The sequence below is a fragment of the Cryptococcus neoformans genome, chromosome 7, assembly GCF_000149245.1.
Source record: "Cryptococcus neoformans var. grubii H99 chromosome 7, complete sequence".
Classification (NCBI taxonomy): domain Eukaryota; kingdom Fungi; phylum Basidiomycota; class Tremellomycetes; order Tremellales; family Cryptococcaceae; genus Cryptococcus; species Cryptococcus neoformans.
Genome location: NC_026751.1, coordinates 216398 through 227500, shown reverse-complemented (window position 1 = coordinate 227500; position 11103 = coordinate 216398). Strand labels below are relative to the sequence as shown.

The following is an 11103-nucleotide window of genomic DNA, read 5'->3' as shown; positions in this document are numbered from 1 at the left end:
GAGGTTCGCTGATGAAGAATAATTGATTCGCCCGTTGACTATTGTCCATGCCGGTTTTGGACGAAAGTAAGAGTATTCGACAACGCCTTGAAAATCTGAGAACCACGTGTTCGCACACACAAGATGTCGGCCACATGTCTTTCCGTCTACCCATCCTGCACGAGCACTTCTAAATCCCCATCCTCCAGCCCAATAAACCATTTCCCCGTCTCCTCATCCACCCCCCAACATCTATCCATCTTCCCTCCCCCTTCTTCACCAACGTTCCCCTCTGCGATCGCAGCCCCTGCTCCCATCCGCAGTGTTTTTGGCCATATTCCTCCCCATACAGTCTCCCCAGATGTATCTAACACCCCAAAAATGCGTAAGCTGGGTATATATCTGGACAAAAGACGGGTGACATGCAAGATATGCTGTTGTTTATTGTCAGAGGGGATTTGGTAGCTCCCAATTTGGAGCGTTTGGAGATGAGGGAGGTGAGAAAGGGGTAAGAGGTCTCCAACCTATCGAAGAAAAGTGTCCGCGTAAGCACAACGAAATCAGGGTACTATACATTGAAAATCGCCAACATACAAGGAAATCGGGAGCCCCCACTTGATCCAATACCAATGGAGAAGTCAAGGGTCTATCAATGAACAGTTCTTTGATGTTACTATAAACCTTCACCAGATCTTGCAAGAATAAACCTCCCCAAGCAAGGATCGGCCCGCAAAGCATCAAACTCAACTTTGGCGGCTTATTCTCCGCCCATTTATCCCGCTGTGCCATCTGTTCAAGGACAGCCAATATATCTGGACTGGCTGTATAGTCCATATCTGCATCAAGGACGAGAAAGTCGAGGTTCGGTGTATGTCGTACGAGGTGGTGGATGGATACGAATGTAGATGAACGAGCGAATTCGCGGAATGTACTGGGTGGGGGGGCTCGGAGTCTCCAGCTGAATGATCTGAGACGTTGAGCGAATGGTTTGTGAACGTGTTTTATAGGAGCACGGTGGAGGTGGGAGGATGGTGAGTCGAGGGAAGTTGGTGTCGGGGGAGAGATGTAAGATGGCGGGGTTGGGATCAGTTTGGAGAAGAGCAGAACAAGAGTGGATTCGTCGGATACATCTGCAAAGAAGCATAAATGCTCGAGTTGCGGGAGAGAATTAATAAGGGTCTCTAGGAATGCCGATTCAGACCAGCATGACCTAGGCCGAACAGTCCCGACCATTTTGTTTTGTTTGATAAGTTGGTCAGAAGAATTGTCGAACATTGAAAGGTCGATAATGATGCTCCTAGATCGAATTAACACAGGATAGTGCTATAGTTGGACTTACCTGACATATATACCCCAAGTATCTCTGTGTTCGATCAATTCGACACCCTTATCCTGATCATGGACCCGAACGCAAGTAAACAAAATGCCCTTGACCTCTCGTCGGATTTTTCGACAAGTCATACCGAGCGCTATCAAGACATTAAGACTGTTCTGTCGATCCCGATCCATATCTACAGTAGAGAATATGCCCCAGGCTGGCGTGGAAGGGTAAGCTTGGTATGCAAAGCGTATGACTCACTGAGGCGATCTTTTTGGGTTATTTTGAGAGGATCGTAAATGGTTCTGGCGATCATACGAATGATTTCGCATGGAAGGTCGGCTAACGACATGGCACCGGGCATGACAGTATAGTCTTCGGGTGGTATTACTACTGTGAAGCGAGATGAGATTGTTTCCTGTGTCGAATGAATCTTGAAATAGATCCGTTAATCACGTAGCCGACATGAAGAAAAAACCATAACGTCAAAAGTGGAGGATTTCCCGCTGAAGTGGAGGTGTTGCCGGAATCCGGACTAGCATGTCAACTTGCCACTGAGTGCAGGAGGTCTATTAGGCGTCATGAATTCTAACTCCGTTGCAACACTGAATTAATGTTGGCGTTGAACTTGCAAGCATCTCATTACGCACTGATCATACCTGGGGCACCATACCTCAGCATCCCATACCAGCGACAGACAGTTATCACGTTCCCCACCTACAGTCTGTGGTTAAGCAGCAAGTTTCGATCCGGTTGTCGGCATTTGGCATAAAGCTAAATTGGCTGGATTGCCGTACGGACGTCGCCGCGGTATGGTGATTTTTGGGGACCTTATCCACGCGATCACCATGCGACTTGCGCGTCATCACCGCCCCTCCTTTCCGCGGCCGTACACTGCTGTCAAGCATCCTTTGGGTGTTCGTCGAGGAATTCCAGCTGACGATTAGATTATCGTCCATCAACTGCATCAACAACATCCTCTTATCGACATTACACATCTCGCAATGTCAGCCCGCCCCTCAGCCCACCCTTCCCGTCGCCCTTCCTCTACCTCCATCAGATCCGCCCTCGAAGAAAACAAGCCAGAAGGTAAGTTATGTTTCGGCGGTGTTATCAACTTGAAAGAAGCGAGAACGTGAGACCGCGTCGCCCCCTATATAGCCAGCCTCGTTTATTTCAGGCAAATTCCATCTTTATCAACTTGTCTAGTCTCACGGGGCATTTTGTCTTTCGGGCTCATTTTTTGTGACACCCCTCATTCTATATCTCGTTCCACTCCCCTGTTCATGCCAAGCTTGCGCTAATCTCCATGCCAGGCGCGGACGTACCGGAAGAGCAAAAGGCAGGATGGGCCAGTTTTATCAAGAGTCTTGCTCGTATGACGGGCGATCTCAGCTCGATGACTGCTCCCCCTTGTAAGTATCATCTAACTTATAACGACAATAACCACTGACACCCCAAAAGTCATTCTCTCTCCCACCTCTCTTACTGAATTCCCCGCTTACTGGTGCGAACACCCTACGGCGTTTGCGAGTATCTCTGAGGGCAAGGATGAGTTTGAGCGTGCAGAGAGGGTGCTTAGGTGGTTTATTGGAACGCTCAAGGCTCAGTACACTGCAAGTCATCTCTTTTGGGACTAATTGATGATCTGAATTAGCTGACATCTAGTAAAGACCCGTAACGAGAAAATGGGCTCCGAAAAGAAGCCTCTGAACCCCGTCCTTGGAGAGCTTTTCTACGGTGTATGGCCTGATGAGAATGGAAGGGGGGAGACTAAGTTGATCGTAGAACAAGTGTCCCACCATCCTCCTATCGTGAGTGATTTGCTGTACCATCAGATGGAAGCTGACGGCGCGTAGACTGCTTAGTGCGTTGTGCGACTTATAACGCTGGGACGGACTAACATTCGCATAGCTACATCGAAAACGCCAAAGCTGGTGTCAAACTCCAAGGTCATTCTGGTCAAAAAACTTCCTTCACTGGCACAGCCATCAACGGTAAGTCGTCTCTCATCCCTTTCAACGCAACTTTGTTGATCCGCATCTAGTCAAGCAATCCGGTCATGCCATCCTTACCGTCAAGCCAAAGAACGGTCATCCCGAAGAAAAGTACTTGATCACTCTTCGTACGTCTTTTTCGTCATTTTCTGTGCTTCATTCACTAATAATAATCCACACAGCCAAGCTTCGGATTGAGGGTATCATCTGGGGTAGCCCGTACATCGAGTTGACCGAAACCAACGCTATCCAATCCAGCACTGGCTACACCACTCAGATTGACTACAAAGGCAAAGGCTACTTCTCCGGTAAAGCCCATTCGTTCAAAGCGACAATCGCCAAGTCTGGTAAAACTCTGCAATCTTACGAGGGCCAGTGGACAGGTAACTCATACATCGGGAAGAAGAATGGGCATTTGTTCTTGGATACGAATGAGGCGAAAGAGGAGGTCACCGTTAAGCCCATAGAAGAGCAGGGCGAGTGGGAGACTAGAAAGCTTTGGGAGAAGGTCGCAAAAGGGATCAGGGGTCAGAACTATGATGAGGCTGGTAGAGAAAAATCTAGAATAGAGGTAAGCTCTCTCCGGCCACTGCTTTTTAACCATGTCACCATTACTCACGCCCGGGTAAAATAAAAGAATGAGCAGCGACAGCGGCGTAAGGATGAAGTTGCCGCCGGTATAACATGGCAGCACGTCCACTTCACCCATGTCGACTCTGATGAAGAGTACCGATCCCTTGCCGAGTTGCTCCACGACAAGCTCACGCCTGTGCATGAAGACGCCTACGTTTTCAAGGAGAACATCTAAGGGAGAGTCGGATGTCAGATCGGGATGTCAGATTAAGAGAGGGGATTCTTATTCCGTTGAAAGGACGTTATCATACAGGCCTCGCCTGTGATTCATTCTTATCTGTGGCAGATAAGATGATTTGGATGTATTGTTTGAAGTAATGGAAAACCTTTTTTTGCATGACAAAATACCTCATTATAAAGCTTTTACACAATGTTCAAACTTCTTTCAATTTCTTTTTCCCTGATGTTCGATGATACAGAAAAGTATCCTTTTTTACGTATGTACAAAAACCTTTCCCACGCTCAAATTTGACGTCTAATCGGAGAGCTCAAGTCGGATGGCGTCATACCTGTAGCAATATATAAGCATCTCCATGCAAACTAGAGGGTTGTAAAGAGACTCACAAAACAGAAATCGAGTAATTCCTGAAGTTCACATCCCCACCGCTAGCATTATAAGGCAGTGCAAACTCGAACACGTTGTTGGTATCGTTCTTCAGCCATTCTCCAGGGAACGTGAACCTGCCACAAGTCTCAACGTCTGACTTCAAAAAAAAAAAATATCGTTACGAAAGATGATGTGGGACTTACACATTCCTCAAATTGTAACAAGCAATACCGCTCCTATCTGAGCAAGACGAAGACTGATTGTAAAGGATGGTCCAAGAGAGAGGGTTACCGTTCACGTTGACCGTGTAATCGACGTTGGAATAGTTGGATGTTGGCTCTGGTAAGTCAAGGTTACCGGAAGCAGTTCGTGCGCCAGCCTAAGACAAAGAAAACACATAGAAGTTAGCGAGGATCAGTATAAGTTGAGGAAAGCTGTGGAGGACATACGAGTTGGACAGTAAGAACGCTGCAACCGAAAACGGTCAAGGGTCAGCACAATATGGACACTTGCAAGGATTTACAACCAAACTTACGCAGTCTTCCCACTTACATCCAGCCCACCCTCGGGTACCCAGTTGACGGTCCAGACATTGACGTTATCCAATACATACTCCGGCCGAGTAAATGAGCCTCCATACCGACTGTAGTGCACGTAGTTCTGTATTAAATCAGTCAGCAATGCAAAGGTGCGTCATTAGAGCATCCTTACCCAGTCCTTCGAAGGGTCACTGGTGCCGATCGTGTAGTTCACACCGTCAGGGAAGTCGGTGGGGAAGTCCCATGCACCCCAGTATTCTCGATATTCTTCTTGATGAAGGGTATGGTCGGGATCTTTGGCGAAACCGTGAAGGAACTCGCCGGCGGTCTATTGAACTGAACTTAGTAATCTTTTGTACAGGTATGTATGGGATCGCTTCGCCAAAACGTACCTTATCCGGGACTCCAAGCCTCCAAAGTTCGATACCTTGATTAGGATGCTGTTAGCAATGTTCATCAAGTCAAAAGTACCGGGAGATACTACCCACCGTGACGTTCGGCTTCCCAATTGATTTGGAACTCATCACCGTCTCCGTCACCAGCGCTGACCACCACTCCATCTTGCTCAAACTGACCGAAGACGCCTACGCGTAAATATTAGTACAATTATTTTGCTCTATAAATGATGGAATTACCTTCGGCGTAAAGAGTAACTCGGTAAATGCCAGCTTGGACACGAGGAAGGGTGACGCTGCCATCGGATGATACATTGGTCCAGTACTGCTTGGCAGCTATACATTTCAATGTCAGATAAATGCTCTAGCCTCGTTGCTCGACCAAGGACTCACTGTAATCCACGTTATCCTGAGGATCAACTCCGCTCTGCGCTAGGATGATTTTGGGGTTGGATGCGCCCTCCGGTAAGCTGACCCGAGCTTTGAAGTCGCCTCGACCAGACGAATTGACGTAACCTGGGATGAGGTCGGCGACATCGTCGTAAAAATCGGCAGCGAAAGAGATATTGCTAATGCAACGTCAACATCCGCATACACTTCCAAGGTGCTGAATCAACCACTCACGCGTAACTCTTCGCGTCGTCATAGAGACTATGAAGGTCACCGTCCTTATTCAAATAGATGAATGTCGGACCAAAGATCCTATCAAAGCCGGAGGTAATATTCATAGTTGAGGCACCACGATGATTTGATGCATAGTCTATTCAAGGCGTCATCAGCATCCACAAATTTTAGTCCTAGAATAACGTACAGTTGTAGATGTTGGTATCAACCACTAGATCAGACCGCAACGGTCCACCCGTGTATCCTTCGAGGTTGTTGAATACAGTCCAGAAGCCAAGGGTTGAACCATTTGAGGCTGTTCCATCGGCATAAAAACCATGGGCAAAATGGTCACCTTGATAGCGTTTATCAACATAGAGCCATTTTCGCAGATTGGGGAACTTACCATAGAGATCTGCCCATTCATATTTGGTGAAATAATCAGAACTAACTTCAAATAAGTGCGAGCTGCGCTGATTTTTTTTAGAAAAAAGGATTCACGACTCGGTTTTATAGGGGTTCCCTTCAGTAATGTTGTAGTACCATGTAGCATCTTGAACAGTACTGCAATTACATCAATATGAATGCCCGGGTAATGCGACACAGATAACTCACGTCTGATTACCCGTAGCTTCATCAGAGGGGAGATGACCGTATTGGACGTCGTTCGTTACCAGATGAGTCCAGATGTCGCTATTAGGAGAGATCTGTTTTATTCAATTAGAAAAGCGTGCACAAGAGTTTGAGCCTGAGACGGTTATACTCACCACTTGGCGGAACTCTTGCAAATTACCTAGGTCAATACCCTCAGTCCCATTGTCGAACTGGAGTCTGGTAAATGTGTGGTAGCCAGGTTCGCCATCGCGTAAGAACCACCATTGCTGGAAGAATTGACCGCTACCCTTGTACTTTGATAGGCATCAATATATATTTCAAGTATAAGCAACATAATTAGACGAACCGTTTCGCTCATGATCAAGCCAATCCAAGGGTTATTGTTGCTGTCATTCCCTTGATGAACTTCGAAACTGGCCTTTTGAGATTGGCCGACATAATCTACGATAACACATCAGTTTTCAATGCTGTAGTTAACCGGCTGATGAACACCCACAATGACGAGATGATTGTGGGTTTGGGTTGTCGGGCGTCCATACTGAAGTATTTACAGCAGGAATGCAGTAACAGTCAAAATATCTACCAGGATGACATGTCAGATCCGCCCTCTCACAAATCTACATACTGAAAGGAGATGTCACTCACCCCATACCAATACGGCCAGACACAGGACCCAAGACATCTACATTGTCAAACTCAAGGCCTGTCATAGCGCCCAACGTCTTATTTACCCTAAATCATAGGTAAGAAATCCATCTTATCTTTACCGGACTGTTCTACGTACCCCAGAGTCAGTCTATCAGAAGATAGAGTAATGGCTGGAATAAAAATAAATCCCTCAGCCAGGTTCAGTTGTGCTAGTTGATCAGCTGTTAACTTACTGTCATTCGTCTCAGAGTAGGTAATCTTCGCCGCGACACCTGTCACCGCCAGAGCTGTAGTTACCAGACCAAGTGGCTTCAACATATCGTTAAAGTCCTTCTTGTAGTAGGAGATCAAGACGTAGCCTTCTCTGCAGATTATTCTTCCTTTATATACATATTAAATAGCCGAAAGCATCGTCCGCAATTGTAACGGCTTATTTAACTCAGGCGGGCCGGCGGTTGATCAGTCTTCTTTTCCATGGCCAGATAGAGACAGTCGCCCTCGAAAGTTGCAGAGTATTGCTTCAGTGGACAGGCCTGGTGGAGGTTTACGGTTGAAAGATTCGGCGAAGATGTTTGATTTTGGCGATGACGGGGATTGATCGTACATTAGGTCACATTCAGGCACGATCCATCCTTCTTGGCACGCAGTCAGCCTCCGCCCATCGTGCGCATCATCTCTCTTCCTCCTTCTCAACCGAAACAAAAAGAGATGTGACCGACGAGAGCTCCGAACCCGAATTCACTGCTAGAGGTCACGAGGTGTGATGACAAAAGATAGATTTATACGGACAATCGCCCCTCAATTACGTCGGTAGAAAAATGGTCCTAGCGTGGTTAGAGAAAGCGGACCGAAAGATCATGGGCGGTCCGTCGCAACAGTAACAGCTGAGAAGGTCAATGGGCAGGTGACAGTGGAAACGATAGAATCAATGGAGTACTCCTGGATGAATTGGAGGTAAACAGAAGAAGGAAAATAAGGACAAGAAGACAATGACATGAATAACGATAATTGTCATAAAAAAATCAATGATCAGCAGCAGCATACGTGAAGCGCGGGAAGCACATTTCTTCCCACCCCCGCATTATTGGACAAAATGTAATAAAGAGTTGTTCTTTGCTGAAGAACATTTAAAAACTAGATCGCTCATTATTCCTAGATGCTAATCCCAGAATAAACAGAAGAAGTGCTGTTTCCGGAAGCTAGTAGTAAAATATTTGAACGACAGCCTTTAAATTTCCAATGTTAATGGAAGGTCATTTCCATAATTGTGTCAGCCTCTATAGTTTAGTTGGCTATAACACCCCACTAGTAATAAGCGGATTTTTTTCGCATACTAATGGGGAGGTCTGTCGTTCGAATCGGCATGGAGGCATCTAATTTTTGCTTTTTTGAATTTATTTGCCCTTCGCAGAAGTCCTCAGCTGGAGTTTGATAAATATGTGTTCATGTAGGTTTGCGAGCTCATCTCGGTTAGCCGAAACATTCGAAAAGAATAGCTTCGTATACGTAGAGATCAAACTCCATATTATATCTGCGGACATTCGGCATTTGCAATGGCCTGACATGATGATCTGGCACCTGTTTGTCCCCCCCCCCGCCCCCAACCTTTCCTTCGCTGAGAATGATAAAAACGCATACATAATTCCGATGGGAAATAGAGCATAGTTACAATGAAAATAATGAATTGTGCTCAAAATTCTGGGCTTCGAAACTGAAAAGCGAAGTAGTGAATAATAATTATGCAAAAGACGATGGCAATGGGATGGTGGGGAACCAGAAAGCACGAGCACAAAAGTCCGAGTTATAGTACGACAAATACGTTATATTACGATCCTCGTCTTCTTCCTCTCCCTTCTGCCACACATAGACTCCAAGCTCATTTGCCCACTTTCCCATTCTAGACATGCAACAACATTAATCATAAGCCTCCTCAGCACTTCTCCTTGCCAACCGCTTAACCTTCTTCTTGTACGAGGGATAATCTTCCCTAACCTCTTTGGCGGCATCGACGTTGGCGGGGGAAGAGAGGTCTGGGACGTCCTGGGAGAGAAGGGAGATGACAGAAATCAACTGTTAAGATGGGCCACAGATACGAGGAAGATGAAAAGGAGAGAAGAGATTAGCTAACGAGCGTGACAATCTGCCGCAAATAGTAGAGAAGGACGTACGACAGACTCAACCGTGTGAACGGGCAACCATCTTTCTCCTGCATCTTCAAATCCCCATTCATCTTCACCTGGCTGGTGCTGTGATGAGACGCAAGTTAAGAGGAAAGGCACGTCAGCAAAAATTGAAGGTGGGAGGTGAGTGGCAAATGTGATGAGCACCGGTAATATTCCACGACTTACCAAGATAGAGACACAGACTTCTCCCTTCTTATCGCCCTTGTTGTAAACTGAAAAAGGACAACCAAAGTTAGCGTAGTCCGTGAGAGAGAGACCGAGGGCGGAAAGGATGGCAGGACCGAACAGGAAAGAACGGAATGAAAGTGGATAAGACGCACTATTAGGATGCCACATCTCAGAGTCGAAGATCATCTTTGGAGGTAATAAAGGGTACTCCTGCCGTCACAATCAGCTTTGCCACCCTATCTCATCAATTGTATAGTAGCATGAAAGAGACATACAGGAGGGAAAATGAGTCGAGCTTTGAGAATGGCGCCTTCCCACAAAGTATCCACAGGACTGGAGATGAGTCAGCGGCGTCACAAATCAGCGGAGGCAATACTGAGCACGTTGATAGGAAGTTACATACCCCATAATGACAATATCCCACTCGAGCATGTTATCATCGTCCACAAGACCGGCCGAGAATCCGTCCACAGGATGCTTCTGGAGCTCTACAAACTTGTCAGCAAGGTGTCCCCGTATCTGCTCCTTGTTACCATTTAAATATCGCAATTTTACAACCAACCATCCGGCAATATCTAAAGTAACCCACCCATAAGTTGTTTGCGGAGTATCAGTGACGAATTTGCGGTATTGGAGTTACCATTTGAAGAAATGGCGGGCTTTGCAGAGTTGGGACGGGACGGAGGATAAGGAGAGGAGGAAGAGCTAGCGTTGGTGCGGGGCGTAGGAGGCATCATTGACCGAGCCTGTTTAAAAATGCCGAAAATGGATATCTAGAAGAAAAAGATGGAAAGAGGTAACGAGATGGTGACGATAATGAGACGAGTGCATAAGGCATCGTCTGCGCGTTAATGTGATCGTAGGCATTAATTATTTATTCTAATTAACAGGTGGAGGTCGTCGGCGTAGCAGCAGCGGTATACGTAGTAGAGACGGAGGAGATGCAGTGGACCACCGCTTTTTCTCCATGTGGACGGCAGTTTTGATCCAGACGACCGCGATATAAGTATGTAGTACAGGAATGCATGGTGCTTGTACCCGGAAGGAAAAGATATCGGAAAGCAACCATGATGCACGCACCCCCTCGCGGCGGTCCATTCAGGATAGTAGTAGTCGAGAGTTGGAAGGAAACTATTCGTCACGCACTGAGATCAGGACACATCGCAAATAATGTTGAAGCCCGATCATGCAAGATCAAGCAATATCAAGCAATATCAAGCAATATCAAGCAATATCAAGCAATATCAATTGTCAGCGTGATAGGTTTTTGCTGTAAATTCGACCCGCGTTTGCTGGAAGTTCAAAATGCATCACCGTGTTTGCTGTACTAGTAGTTTGTATTTCGATTGCTGTAATTTCTTTCGAATCTTCGTCATATCTCCTTCAATTCTGCATATGTTCAACGAGAGACTCTGTTACTGATAATCCTGCACGTGCTGAGGAGACGACCAGGGCGGGTTTCAGGGACAGCCCATTCA

The 11103-nt window shown here is 46.5% G+C and overlaps 4 protein-coding genes and 1 non-coding gene; 2 read left to right on the top strand and 3 right to left on the bottom strand.

The window, feature by feature from the left end:
- Positions 1-146: 146 nt before the first annotated feature.
- CNAG_06595 (hypothetical protein) lies at positions 147-1862 on the bottom strand (the record flags this gene model as incomplete). The annotated part of the gene is made up of 4 exons (XM_012194896.1): positions 1559-1862; positions 1319-1514; positions 574-1276; positions 147-503 (listed from the first exon to the last, which is right to left on the bottom strand). Exons 1-4 carry the CDS (start codon positions 1659-1661, stop codon positions 147-149), a joined length of 1359 nt encoding a protein of 452 aa, XP_012050286.1. The 5' UTR covers positions 1662-1862.
- A 58-nt stretch (positions 1863-1920) lies between these two features.
- Positions 1921-4483, top strand: CNAG_06594 (oxysterol binding protein). XM_012195329.1 has 9 exons: positions 1921-2386; positions 2614-2712; positions 2762-2913; positions 2971-3111; positions 3157-3164; positions 3212-3294; positions 3345-3422; positions 3477-3865; positions 3932-4483. The coding sequence occupies exons 1-9, from the start codon at positions 2302-2304 to the stop codon at positions 4100-4102; spliced, it is 1206 nt and encodes a 401-aa protein (XP_012050719.1). The 5' UTR covers positions 1921-2301; the 3' UTR covers positions 4103-4483.
- Positions 4244-8282, bottom strand: CNAG_06593 (rhamnogalacturonan lyase). XM_012194895.1 has 21 exons: positions 7508-8282; positions 7411-7444; positions 7272-7358; positions 7123-7205; positions 6973-7067; positions 6779-6919; positions 6627-6718; positions 6513-6575; positions 6418-6458; positions 6220-6366; positions 6033-6168; positions 5802-5977; positions 5649-5744; positions 5502-5597; positions 5406-5440; positions 5186-5341; positions 5010-5134; positions 4924-4942; positions 4678-4853; positions 4492-4608; positions 4244-4436 (listed from the first exon to the last, which is right to left on the bottom strand). Exons 1-21 carry the CDS (start codon positions 7590-7592, stop codon positions 4403-4405), a joined length of 2034 nt encoding a protein of 677 aa, XP_012050285.1. The 5' UTR covers positions 7593-8282; the 3' UTR covers positions 4244-4402.
- Positions 8283-8547: 265 nt separating this feature from the next.
- On the top strand, positions 8548-8646 carry CNAG_10074. The gene has a single exon. It is a non-coding gene; the product is annotated as a tRNA-Thr (tRNA).
- Positions 8647-8889: 243 nt separating this feature from the next.
- On the bottom strand, positions 8890-10455 carry CNAG_06592 (ubiquitin-conjugating enzyme E2 G1). XM_012194894.1 has 7 exons: positions 10215-10455; positions 10029-10113; positions 9901-9958; positions 9778-9835; positions 9623-9669; positions 9443-9520; positions 8890-9344 (listed from the first exon to the last, which is right to left on the bottom strand). Exons 1-7 carry the CDS (start codon positions 10360-10362, stop codon positions 9189-9191), a joined length of 630 nt encoding a protein of 209 aa, XP_012050284.1. The 5' UTR covers positions 10363-10455; the 3' UTR covers positions 8890-9188.
- Positions 10456-11103: the final 648 nt, after the last annotated feature.